General features: G+C 49.2%; 1 protein-coding gene across 1 annotated transcript; it reads left to right on the top strand.

Annotated features, from left to right (window-relative positions):
- Nucleotides 1-1,878: 1,878 nt before the first annotated feature.
- On the top strand, nt 1,879-5,441 carry EDN2 (endothelin 2; the record flags this gene model as incomplete). The annotated part of the gene is made up of 5 exons (XM_080357791.1): nt 1,879-1,942; nt 2,254-2,398; nt 3,526-3,645; nt 4,464-4,568; nt 5,330-5,441. The coding sequence occupies 5 exons, from the start codon at nt 1,879-1,881 to the stop codon at nt 5,439-5,441; spliced, it is 546 nt and encodes a 181-aa protein (XP_080213917.1).
- Nucleotides 5,442-11,656: the final 6,215 nt, after the last annotated feature.

The following is an 11,656-nucleotide window of genomic DNA, read 5'->3' as shown; positions in this document are numbered from 1 at the left end:
CTTTCACCCCGCAGTGACCAGAATGCGGATTGCAGGAGCTGGAGCCAAGGGAGACTCATTATATCATTGAACTGGCATCTGGAATGTCACATCGTATCCGAGCTCTGACATAACTCTGGAACTTGGCACAGCTGGAATATGGGCTGTTACAGGTAATGCTGCTATTGTATTTCCCTGTTTTCTTTAGAATGGCTGTTGCATTGGTATAAAGGTTAAAAACTTCCCTCTGCTTGTTTGCCTATCACACTGAAACTATTTTATCAGTTATATCTCTATTTTCTTTCTATTTTAAAATAATATTTTCACTATTCCTGATTTTGCCTGTCTGCGTGTCCTCTACCCTCTAATTTGAGCTGCATTCCCCTATGTACATTTTTCATCTGCTTGGGCCTCCTGTGCCCCCTCACTTCATCCCCACACAGCGAGTGGAACTATCGACAGTGTCTGTGCTCTCATGTGCCACCATAGTCAGAGTTGTTCGGTGAATAGAGCAATAGCTTCCCCCGGCATATTTATTGATCCCACTGTGAGTTTTCCCCGTGCACATCTTCCACATGCACTTTGCATCAATAGAGAGGGATTCACGCCGCTGCTTGATCTGTGTGGTTGTTAAAACCTCTTGTCATTGCTTATGGGAATGCAATCACAACCCATTTTACTTCCAGAGATGCTGTGAGGAGAAGCTATTGCTCAAACAGAAGCAGTTTTCCACATTCTGGCTATTTGCACTTTTTCCTATTTCTCTTTCCACACCTCCTGCATATGTGTCACTTTGCACAAGACCCCACACCGATTCACTATTGTTGCCGTCGTCTTGCATCTGTTCATGACAACAGTGCAATAAAAGCCTAAACTATTAATTGTAAGCAAATAAAAACCACACCCCCTTTCCTAAGAAGCCTTTAAAAAACTTCTTGAGAAAGGCAAGTTCAGGAGTCTGGTGTCTTCCCAGCCATTTTTGCCCGTGGTCAGAATTAAACACACAAGAAATATCCCAAAGCAGATTTAACCTGTAAACTAACTTGGCACGGTGCAGCTTCCAACATCCAGGGGATGAACAGCCCAGCTCTCAGTGTCTCCTCATCACAAAGATGCTCCAGCCCCCTCAGCATCTCTGTGTCCCTCCCTGGACTCTCTCCAGTGATTCCTTGTCCTTCTTAAACTGAGGAGCCCAGAACTGGACCCAGAACTGCAGATGCGGCCTCACCGGGACAACCTCCCCCGACCTGCTGGCCACACTCTTCCTCATGTGCCCCTAATTCACCCCTAATTGCCCCGCTCATGAACCCCTCCCGCTCCATCTGCCGGCAGCGCCTGCAAACTACCTCCCGCCTCCACCTGCTGCCCCGGAGGCCGAGCAGCCCCCACTCGTGCCCCTCCACGGGCTACAACCCCCACGCTTCAGAGCAGCGTGCACATGGTGCCCCTCCACACGACCCTCCCCACGCCACATCCACCGCCTCCCGGCCACTTTCTCCCCTTACCATCCCCACTCCACCCTTCCCCACGCGTGTTTCGCGCGGAGCGCCGGGACTGGGACCGCTTTGGGGGGTGGGTTTTGCCCGCGGGGGGCGAGGGGAGGAAGGTCTACCCGGGGGCCGCCCCGCCAGGCGCCGCCGCCGCCCCCACGCGTGCCCGCGCCCGGTTGTTTCCCCGCGGCCGCTCCACGCGGCGGGGCGGAGCGGGGCCGTGACGCGGCAACGCCGGGGCTATAAAGCACCTGCCAGGCGCCCGCCGGCTCCAGACGCATCGGCGGCTCCGGCTGAAGCAGCGCACGGAGAAGCAGCGGGAGAGGGGAGGAAAGAAAGGAAGGAAAAATAGCCAAAACCTTAAAACCAGACGCTTCCACTTCCCTCCAGCCGTCCCAGCCCCGCGGCCATGCACAGCCACCCCGCCGGCGTCCTGCTGCTGCTCCTCGCTCTCTGTGCCCTCCTGGAAGATGGTGAGCCCCGGGGTGCTGCCCTGGCAAGGGGACCCCTCTGCACCTCCTCAGCTGGGGGAATGGGGTGCCCGGGGTCTGCCCAGACGCTAGGTGTGGGGACACTGCTCTGGGGGCCACCTCTGAAGCTGCTGGGGTTCTGCAATCCTTTATGAGCCCGCAGCCTAATTAGCAAGGCTGCACCTCCTGTAAAACTGCCTGCATATTGAAATCACCGTAATCCTCACCAGAGGTGCAATTGCACAGGTGACATACCGATGGGCACTCCAGCACTCCGCACCGAGCCTGCAACTCATCCCTTCCTCCTTCCGCAGGTATGGGTCACCCTTCGCTGGAGTCCCAGCTGGCTGCAGCCAGCGCCACGCACCCCAGGACCAAACGATGCTCCTGCAACAGCTGGCTGGATAAGGAATGCATTTACTTCTGTCATCTGGATATCATCTGGGTCAACACACCTGGGTGAGTGTGAACGCAGCTTTTGGCGGGGTGAGGGGTGGATCTGCTGCTGGGTGACTGCCCTTTCTGATGGAGCGTGGGGCTGGGTTAGAGGAAGGTGAGAAAGGGTCCCAGTCCTGTGAGGTTCTTGCAGCACCTGCTCTGGAGAGCACTGCGAGTCCATCTAGAGAGGGACAAGCTGTGCTTCTGCTCGGGAGTTTCAGTATAACCCGCAGGGCAGGGGGGTGAAAGAACAGGGTGCTGCTTTATCGTGGGTTCATCTTTTTCTGAGATTTGTACCTCTGCAAGCCAAAAGCAACACTGAGATGTTATAGCTGCAAGTCAGAAAGTTACTTCAGCCACTTGCAAACTGTAACCCTGACTGCCAGTATTGTTAATGAGACCGTGGTGGATTGGCACTGGAGTCCTGTGGTTGCCAAGTCCTGCCCTCAAGAATGCTAAAGCAGTTTTCTGAACAGTTTCAGACCAATGGCCATCGCACTGTAGCAAAACACATGTACTCAGGTGTGGTTATAATCACGCTTGCTAACGTGCAATTACAACTCACTACTTGCTCGGAAAATAGTTGCAGTCACTGCCAATTCTAAACCCTCTGGGAGAGTAGATTGTGATCAAAGATGCAGCGAGAATGTGCTAACAGCTCTGAAAGCATGCTGTGATCAGAAGAACCTGTTATGGCCCCAAGACATCTTGATTTGTGCTATGTCCTGTGTGTTAAAACCCGTGGTGGGGAGGAGGAAAGCCCTGACATCTCTGTGCCTGAGAGTCCGGTGGCTGGTGGAGCGGGGTGGCCACGCTCCTCCTGTGTTTTGCCACGCAGGTGAACTCCCAGCCCAGCGGCGACCCTTGCACGGGCACCTGGGCTGCTGCAAGCAGAGAAAATTCCACTTGCACCCCAGCACACACTGGCACAGCAATCTCCCTGGGAGGAGTAGGGTGGGGAACAAAGTAGGTGGGAAAGCAGCTGGCGTTTAAAGCTTACACATATCAGTGACCTTTTCACCTTATGTCTATAGATGAGTCTTTTTTTTTTACTGTGGTGCTGGCTTGGCTGCCTCCCAGCACCGTGTTATAAACCTGTTGGCTAATAAAAAGTTGGTTGCATAGCTGATTTCTTTTGTTTTGAACAGACACACCGCTCCCTATGGCTTGGGAAGCCCGCCAAAGCGGCGCAAGAGGTCGCTCGGCAGGTGCGAGTGCTCGCACTCCAGGGACAGCGTCTGTGCCACCTTCTGCCAGGCCAAGCCTGGGTAAGTCGGGGGGTCCTGGGGTGTCCATGGGGGCTGCTCAGTGAGGGTGCAAGCAGACGGGTAAAGCTTGGGACCTGGAGTAACTCTACAGCCTCCCTGGGGATGGCTGCACAGCTCTTTGCAAACAGCTGGAACTTGTCTAGTGGCTTTCATACCCCTCCCAAGAGTCTCTGGCAAAGTGTCACTAGGGTGTTTTTGTTGTACAAAAGTCTTTTTACTGGCTGATATGAAGCAATGTTACCTCCATCCCTCCTGCTGGCAGGAGGCTGAGAAGTGCTGGGTGTGCTGATGGGAAGGGAGGAGCTGGGAGAGGGACAAGCAGAGGGTGTGAAGGTTTGGGACACCGGTGTCTCCCGCGTGGCTCAGGGCAGCAGGGCTGCTGGCAGCTGCCACTCAATTTTTTTACAGTGAGGGTGGTGAGAGCCTGGCCCAGGTACCCAGAGAGGTGGTGGATGAACCATCCCTGAGACACCCCAGGCCAGGCTGGACGGGGCTCTGAGCACCCTGAGCTGGTGACGATGTCCCTGTCATGGCAGGGGGGGTGCTGGGGAGGCCCCTCCCACCCAAACTACTTTAGCCAGCTCTCTTTATTAAGCCCCAATCATTAAATATGACTGTGAATAGAGTGAGATCTGGCAGAAGAGGATGGCAGTAAAAGTGAGCTATGAATAGCTCTCAAATAACTGCAATTAACCCTTCATAAACACACGTTCAGCTGTCTTAGCCTGTCACTGGTGAAGTTAGAGCGACGCTTCCCCTGGAACGTACCGTAGCATGGTTGGATGTCAGTGCTTCACGCATCTCCTCTTGTCCATTAGGTACCTCCTGAGTCTGAAGCTCCCAGTGAGCTCTGGAGCATCGGTGAAGTCTCTGCAGAATGGTGATGTGAAGCCTTCCCATCATGGCCTGCTGAGAGCTCTCAGGTGAGCATTGCCCCTCAAACCCGCTCTGAATGTCCCTCAAAACTGTGGTTGTCATCCCAGACTGCAGCTTTGGGGATTTGACCTGACTTCTCCCTCTTGTCTCCCTTTAAATGAGTAGACTTGACCATTTCTGCTGTTTGTAGATTTGAAGGCTAACTGTGGAGGGAAACAGGGTTGCTTGTGTCCTTCCAAAACTAGAGGAGTATGACATAAAGTGCAATTCTTGATAAGAGTTGGAAGTTCCTCTGATATGGGACAGGCAAATGGGTGATGTACAAGGAGGAGAGGCACAGCGTCATGTAGGAAAATCATAGATTGGACCACAACTTTGGACCAAAGGCAGTAGCTTTTCTCACGTCACATCCATGGGTTGTGAAACTCACTGCTGGAAGAAACCATAGACTCCAGGAGTGTAAATGAGTTAGAGAGAGTCGGTGAATTGAAGGAGGGTTGGTCTGCTGGTGGCAGTTAAATCAGATGCAATGGGAACACCTTGTGAAAGGCAGATCTGGAAAAGCATCACTTGATTCATGTCCTGCTGCAGGACTCCTTGACTCCTCTGCCACTGGCCAAAGGGATATTTGGCAGGATGGATCTCTGCTGTGGCTTAATACAGCTGCAGCTAGAAATTCCCCTTCTTCTGTCCCCCATCTGCCTCAAAATAAACCTTGATGGGGGTAGATAAATAGCATAATATAGGCTGTTGCTGAGCAGTCGGAAAATGGACTGGAGAATGAACGCCATGTCTCCTCTGTTCACAGGGATCGCGCCATCTCGAGTCTGCGGTTCAGCAAGCGCCAGCACCGTTCTTGGAGGAGCGCACAGCCAACAGTTTTGCCTTGGAAGAAAAACATCTGGAAGAAGAAGAGATAAGAAGCAGGTGCATACCAAGCTCAGCAGAAGAATCTGGAGTCCTGTGGGTGCCACTAACTCCGCTGTCGGTAGTTAGAGCTGAAGGAAAGGCCGTGAGTGGAAGGGGGAAGAAGTCAAGTCTCCATGCTCCTGTTGCGTGAACCAGTACTGCATGCACTCCAGAGGCTGTTGTAAAGGGAAAATGGTCTCTATATACAGTCATAGATGTGTCGTGGAGCTGAATTGTGCCTTTTTGGATCAGGCAAGGGTCTTGCCGGAGGAGTACGAGCTTAACTCTGCACTGGAGTCCTAGGCAGAGGGGCAGCCCGCGCTGGGCGGTTGAATTGCTGACAAAGCAGATGGTTCTGAGCAGTTCTGGACCTGGCAGCACTGAGCCCGTGTCGCTGGCCCGGTCTCCTCTGCTTGTGGGTCGTGTTTGAGAGTGGTTCCAGCCTGGCCCCGTTCAGAGGTGGTTTGGCTGGTCATTGCAGATGGGGGATAAAACACCTCCAGTGTGAGCCCACCTTTGCACTTCTTTATCTTACGTGTCAGACAGTGCGATGTGAGTATCCCATGGTAAAACAGCTCCCAGTTTTGATTAAAAAAAAAAATAATATATATATATACACCATCTAGAAGCCTGAAAGCCACTGAAAGCCAACTGGGTAGTCAGTGGCCCTCTTTGGCTGAGAAACTCGCCAAAGGGCTCTTGTTTAGGTGGAGGAGAGCTTGCTGACACTGGAGCTTGCATCAAATCCAAGCATGACCAGCCATCAGGCGCAGCACAGGGGGACACAAACTGGAGCTGTATTTCTGCAGGACCCCCTGCACACAGCCCCATGTACCCCCGGGGAGGGACCCCACAGGGTCCGCGGCAGAGCCGAGCTGCTAGTCTGGATGGGTTCAGTGCTGGGGATCTGTCTCATCTCCTTGGGCATCCCCTTGGCGGGGTAAAGTGCTTCCAGCTCTTGGCCTAATAGCCCAGCTTGCTTTCAACTCTGCCTGAAAGGAAAGGCGAGGGGCAGAGGAGATGGGTGGTGGGGAAATAGCTCACAAAGGCTTGCTTGCCGCTTTGCTTAGATCAGGTCTCTGAGTTGGGCTCTATAGTCAATAAATGACCAGTATATGGATAGTGCGTCACTATGAGGAGTGTAACCTTAATAGAGAATGCATTAGGCAAGGGGCAGCCAGGGGGGACGGTGTGGAGAAAAGAGTCACAAAGAGAGCACAGCGCTGTCTGCACAGCTTTAGAAGAAAAGCTTGGCTTTAAACCCATGCCAGAATGGCGGCTGCTTCCCTGGGCCTGGACCAACAGGAGGGAAGGAATAATTTGGAGAAAACACTGAGCCCAGGACCTAGAAACCAAACTTGTAGGCAAACACCATTGCAAGGCCCCGGAGTTGTATCACAAATACACTTTTGTTTGCCTGGGCAGATTAACTTCTATTATAAATTGTGGCTGCAGCTGTCATCTGGTTTGTGCAGATAAATAATTGCTCTCTTGGAACCACTGCTGGGTCCCTCTTGCTGCCCAATCCAGTATTACACGAGCCTTTAATAAGGGCTGCTCGAAGTTGGTGGTGGACCAAAATCTGTGGCTGTTGCAAATGTAGTCCCATTGGACATACAAAATACTTCCTTGATTCTGCTTTAAGTCCTAGAGAGAGGAAAAATGAGACCAATTGATTGTATCATAAATGAAACAGCAAACTAATCATTTGGTCCCCAAAGCTGCAGAGAAACTTGTTTTATGTTTGACCTTCTGAAGGTTTGAGTCATTCTAAAACCAAAAATCCTGAAAGGGTTTGTTCCAGAGGAAACTTTGCACATGATTTAATGTGAGCCTGTTAATTTAAAGTAAAACTACTGCTGTAAAGTACTATGTATATCTCCTTGTGTATATAATGTCTTATCTTTACGTAACTTGTTGCACAATGCCTTATGTAGCATACTGAAATCTGTATATTTATTTAAATCTATTGATTTTTTTTTTTTTGCAAAAATTAATTTGTAATAAATAATGACAAAAGTCGATATATTTTCTTTCTTATTTGGTGGCTGACCAAATTTATATCTAGCTGACTTCAACATTCCTTAATTTAAAATAAATACCTTGTTCCTTTCTAGATGTCTATGGGAACACAGATATGAAATAATCCCCAAACTGTTGTGCTTAGGGGTGTGGATGCTAAGACCAGGTCTAACGCTTGTGCCAAGGGATCCTGGTAATGTTTTCCCATGGTTTAGTCCTTTGCCTCAAGTCTTCTCAGCAGCTCTGTGACTCTGGGTGTCAGCGCTGCAGGGACAAAGCAACCACACACCCTCCGCTGCACCCACAAGCTTTTAAATCTGGGTTTTGCTGATTTATTTTTTAAGTGCAGTTAAATAGTCATCACCCGTTTGATGGTCTTTGCATGAAGACCACACCATAGATTATCCTGGTGTCGTTAACTCAGTGAATCTCATGGCACAGCTGTGAGAGGGGAATAAAAAGGAGATATTAATGTAATATAATAGCTAGCACTGTGTTTGCTGCATACCCAGAAACCACTCTATGGGTTTCCATGGCTTCCTGGGAGCTCCAGCCCCATCCTTTCCTATTTCCAGCTTCCTTGGCTGGGCTGCATCACCCACAGCTGAACCTCCACCCCATGACTTGGTGCTACCGTGGGCAAAACTCAGATTCCTTCAAATGTTTCTGTGACAATGTCATAGTTTCTATGACTATAATGATAAAGCATCATGATAAAAATGACCTTGAATTACAGATAAAAGGGGAAAAAAAAAGGTACCCTAAACCTCTGAAAATTTCCTGTGTGTAATATCTAAGGTGCAGTTTCCAGAGTGTCCTGCTTGGACTGATCTCAGGTGGTGTGAATGAGGAAGCTGAGGGCCTTTGGAAATTCATTCATTTCCCAGGAAAGATTTCCCCATCATCTGGAATGTCTATTGAGCCAGCCGTGGGCCCAGCCTTTTATTTGCCTTTCTTAAGTCACAGAAGAACTATGGCCTTAGTCAGCCCTTTGTCTCAGAGGACAAAGCATCCCTGCTCGGCAGCTCATGGCCCACCCAGCTGTGGGAGCATCCCCTTCGCTGGAGGTGTGACCGCAAGAGCCGCTCTCCAGCCCTGTGTGTGGGCTTGAAGAAGACATTCAAACAAGCAGAGGGAAATTTGAACTAACCTTTTAATATTTTATTTTATTATTTTATTTTATCTTATCTTATTTTATTGTTTCCTGGCCCTAAGATCAATGAACAGAGTAAAATTTCCAGATAGGGCTGAATGATGGAAAATCTTCTAAGAGGAGGCTGTCCACATTCACTTGGGGACTCACTGGTGAGTACTACAGAAAGAAATACTGGAAGTCAATATATCTGGAAAACCAGATTAAATATATCACAGGCCAGATATCCAGAAAAGTTGCCTAAGGCTCCAGTCAAACAAAAATCCCAGAAGACTTCCCTGGTCAGATCTCGTATGAGGCCCCTCTGGTGTCCCAGCCAGCGCTGAGGAACAACCCGAGCCTGGCACTAACCCTGTGGTGTTGCCTGGAACAACACCAACATCTGTGCAAAGCCCAGTCTTAATTACAAGAGCTAATTAGGTACCACCCAAGGGAACAAGAGAAGGCAGATGCTTAAGAGCATCTCAATTAGGGTGAAAAGGAAGAACAGAGGACCATGCTTATTTCGAGCTTATTGAATTCAGTGATAAAGATTGGCTGAAGTATGCTGAAGGAGGCGTATTTTATACATTCTCTCACATCACAGGAAAGAAAAGAATAGAAAAAACCTTTATTTAAGATGAAAACCCAGGAAAGCAGCCAACTTCCAAAGCCAGTTTTAAGTGGTAGCATATCTTTCCTAAGATACAACTTTTTGATTGAGCGTTCCTTTTTAAAATGGACGATTCCCATAAAAGTGGACTTCTTGTGCCCTGCATTTGACACCTTTTCTGCAGCAGGAGTTCCTGAAGAAGAGCCCTTTCTACACCACCCACAGGTAATCAACTCTCCTTCTCCACTGTGGGGCTGTTCTGTCCTCGTCGGGTTAGACAGAAAAGATGATACACGAAATAAGCCCTAGGGGGCAACAGGAGGGGAAGGGACACTGAATAATGGGTGCGTGGTCATGCTTTGCCATGGCTCACGGCACCTCTGGCCTGAGCTATAAGGTCATTGGCTTTGTGGAGATTGAATATGGACCAACAGTATAGACCCCACAGATGGTACTGGTGGCTTCTCCAGCAGCTGCATCTCTATCTATAGGATTCAGTCTGTTACGGGAATCTTTCAGTCCTCCACGTGATAAAGTCTGTGATGGGGTTGTTCTGGCAATCTACCCAAGAGTTGTGACAGTCCACCAGAGACTGGAAACACCTTCCCTTTCCTCACGAAGACACAGACCTCCCTTCAGCACATCCATGAATTCATTTTATTATGACCCTAATAGCACATTATTTGCAATATGAGTTAACCAATTCAATAAGTCACCCTGACGGCTTTTTTTTTCCCTAGTTTTCAATACGTGCCATGAAAATCTCCAAGACTTCATTTCAGCAACAAGACCATAACAGTTTAGAGAAGATCTGAAATGGTGAGTAACACTCTCCCTGGAGATTTGATGGCAAATCCGAGGTATGCCTCTGTGACTTTATTATTAAAACAGAATGATCTCCCTCCAGCTCTGTTGGAGGGGGAGGAGGAGGTAGCACACATGGAGCAATTAAGAAAAATGTCTTTGACCTTCAGCAACTTAATCAGCTGCCTGTGTTCTTCCTAATAGTGTGCTAATGGTTAAGTTCTTCTGGATGCCATAAAAAAGTGCTATAACTGGAGGCTACAATAAAGCGCTGATCAACCCATCAAGTGAGTCAATCCAAAAGTAATATCTGTCTTTGTAATGACTATAATAAAACCTATGCCAAAGCCAGGAGATGACGTGAATAAGAATGCTGTTTAATTATGCCGGGCTGCGACGCTGGGTGAATTTGCCACACTTCGGAAAACTTACTCTTGGGTGACATTCCCACTCCTGCCTAGGAAAGGGGTTTGTGTGGCCAGTGCTCCAAGGACAGTCCTAAGAGGTCTGGGCAGGTGACGTCTCTATCCAGGTTGAGTTTTGGTGCAGAAAAGGGTGATGAGTTTGGGCTGGGGCTGCTCATCCCAGCAGTAACCTCACTGACAAAAGCAGGAGGGAGGCATGACTGTGGTTCCCTTTTTGAGAGGTTGAGGCTGGGAAGAGAAGAGGTGTTCATAAATTGTATGTGTCGTGGTGTTAAAGACAGCCTAATTTTAATGCCATAATATTGAAACAGAGAGGAAGTTCACTGAAGCACTCAATACAGCACCATGGGATCAGGTATTTGAGTGCTATGCCATAATAAAAAGGCACAGATGTGACAAAGCAGAAGCACCTGTGGCAGAGGAGTTTAAAAGATGTATGGATGAGGTTCTTAGGGACATGGTTAATGGTAGAGTTTGCTTATGGTTGGACTTTATGATCTTAAGGGTCTCTTCCAGCCGAAATGGAATGATTCTCTCTGACCTCCACACCTTTTACAAACCAAGTTTTGCCTGTCTTACCCTTCGCGAGGGCACTGGAGAGTGAGGAGGTCGGTGGGCAGACCAGCCCTGGGATCTCAGATCTCCTGCTTTGGGAATTGTCCTTCTGTCCGCAGACAGAAAGGGACGGAGCACGAGGGGCCGGTGGGTGCTGGGGACCAAGGCACCTGCTGCTGTCGACAGAAGGACGGCAGCTCTTTTCCTACAAAACACAGCCGGTGTTTTGGGATCCCTTTGAGCACAAAGCTGCTCTCCAGGATGCTAAGAAGCAGGAACTGAATTCACAAACCCAGCATGGAGCTGGTGGAAAACACGCTGCAGCCTTTCAAGGAATCGCGGAGCGGATTCCTCCCCCATCGGTAAAGAAAACAGGATGCAGGCCACATTCCTGCTCGCATAGACAAGGCTCTCCACACCAGCACAAACACATTTTCTCAGTTTCAACTAAACCCTGGCTTTATACCACCTTGCTGCTGATAAGGGTCTGATTAATGGAATAATTGTCTTTTTTTTTTTTACTAAAGCCTCTGGTGCTAATTGTTTTTTCCCTCTCCCATTTCTTGTTTAAAAGGCGCTTTCGAGGAGGGCTGCTGATTGTGCTGGAAGTTGTATGGGAACACTTAGTCTCTTCCTGGTTTTGTTTTTGGGGCTAACTGCTGCCACTGAGACCAG

The sequence above is a fragment of the Nesoenas mayeri genome (assembly GCF_963082525.1).
Source record: "Nesoenas mayeri genome assembly, chromosome: 21".
Classification (NCBI taxonomy): Eukaryota; Metazoa; Chordata; class Aves; order Columbiformes; family Columbidae; genus Nesoenas; species Nesoenas mayeri.
This window is presented reverse-complemented; position numbering and strand designations above follow the sequence as displayed.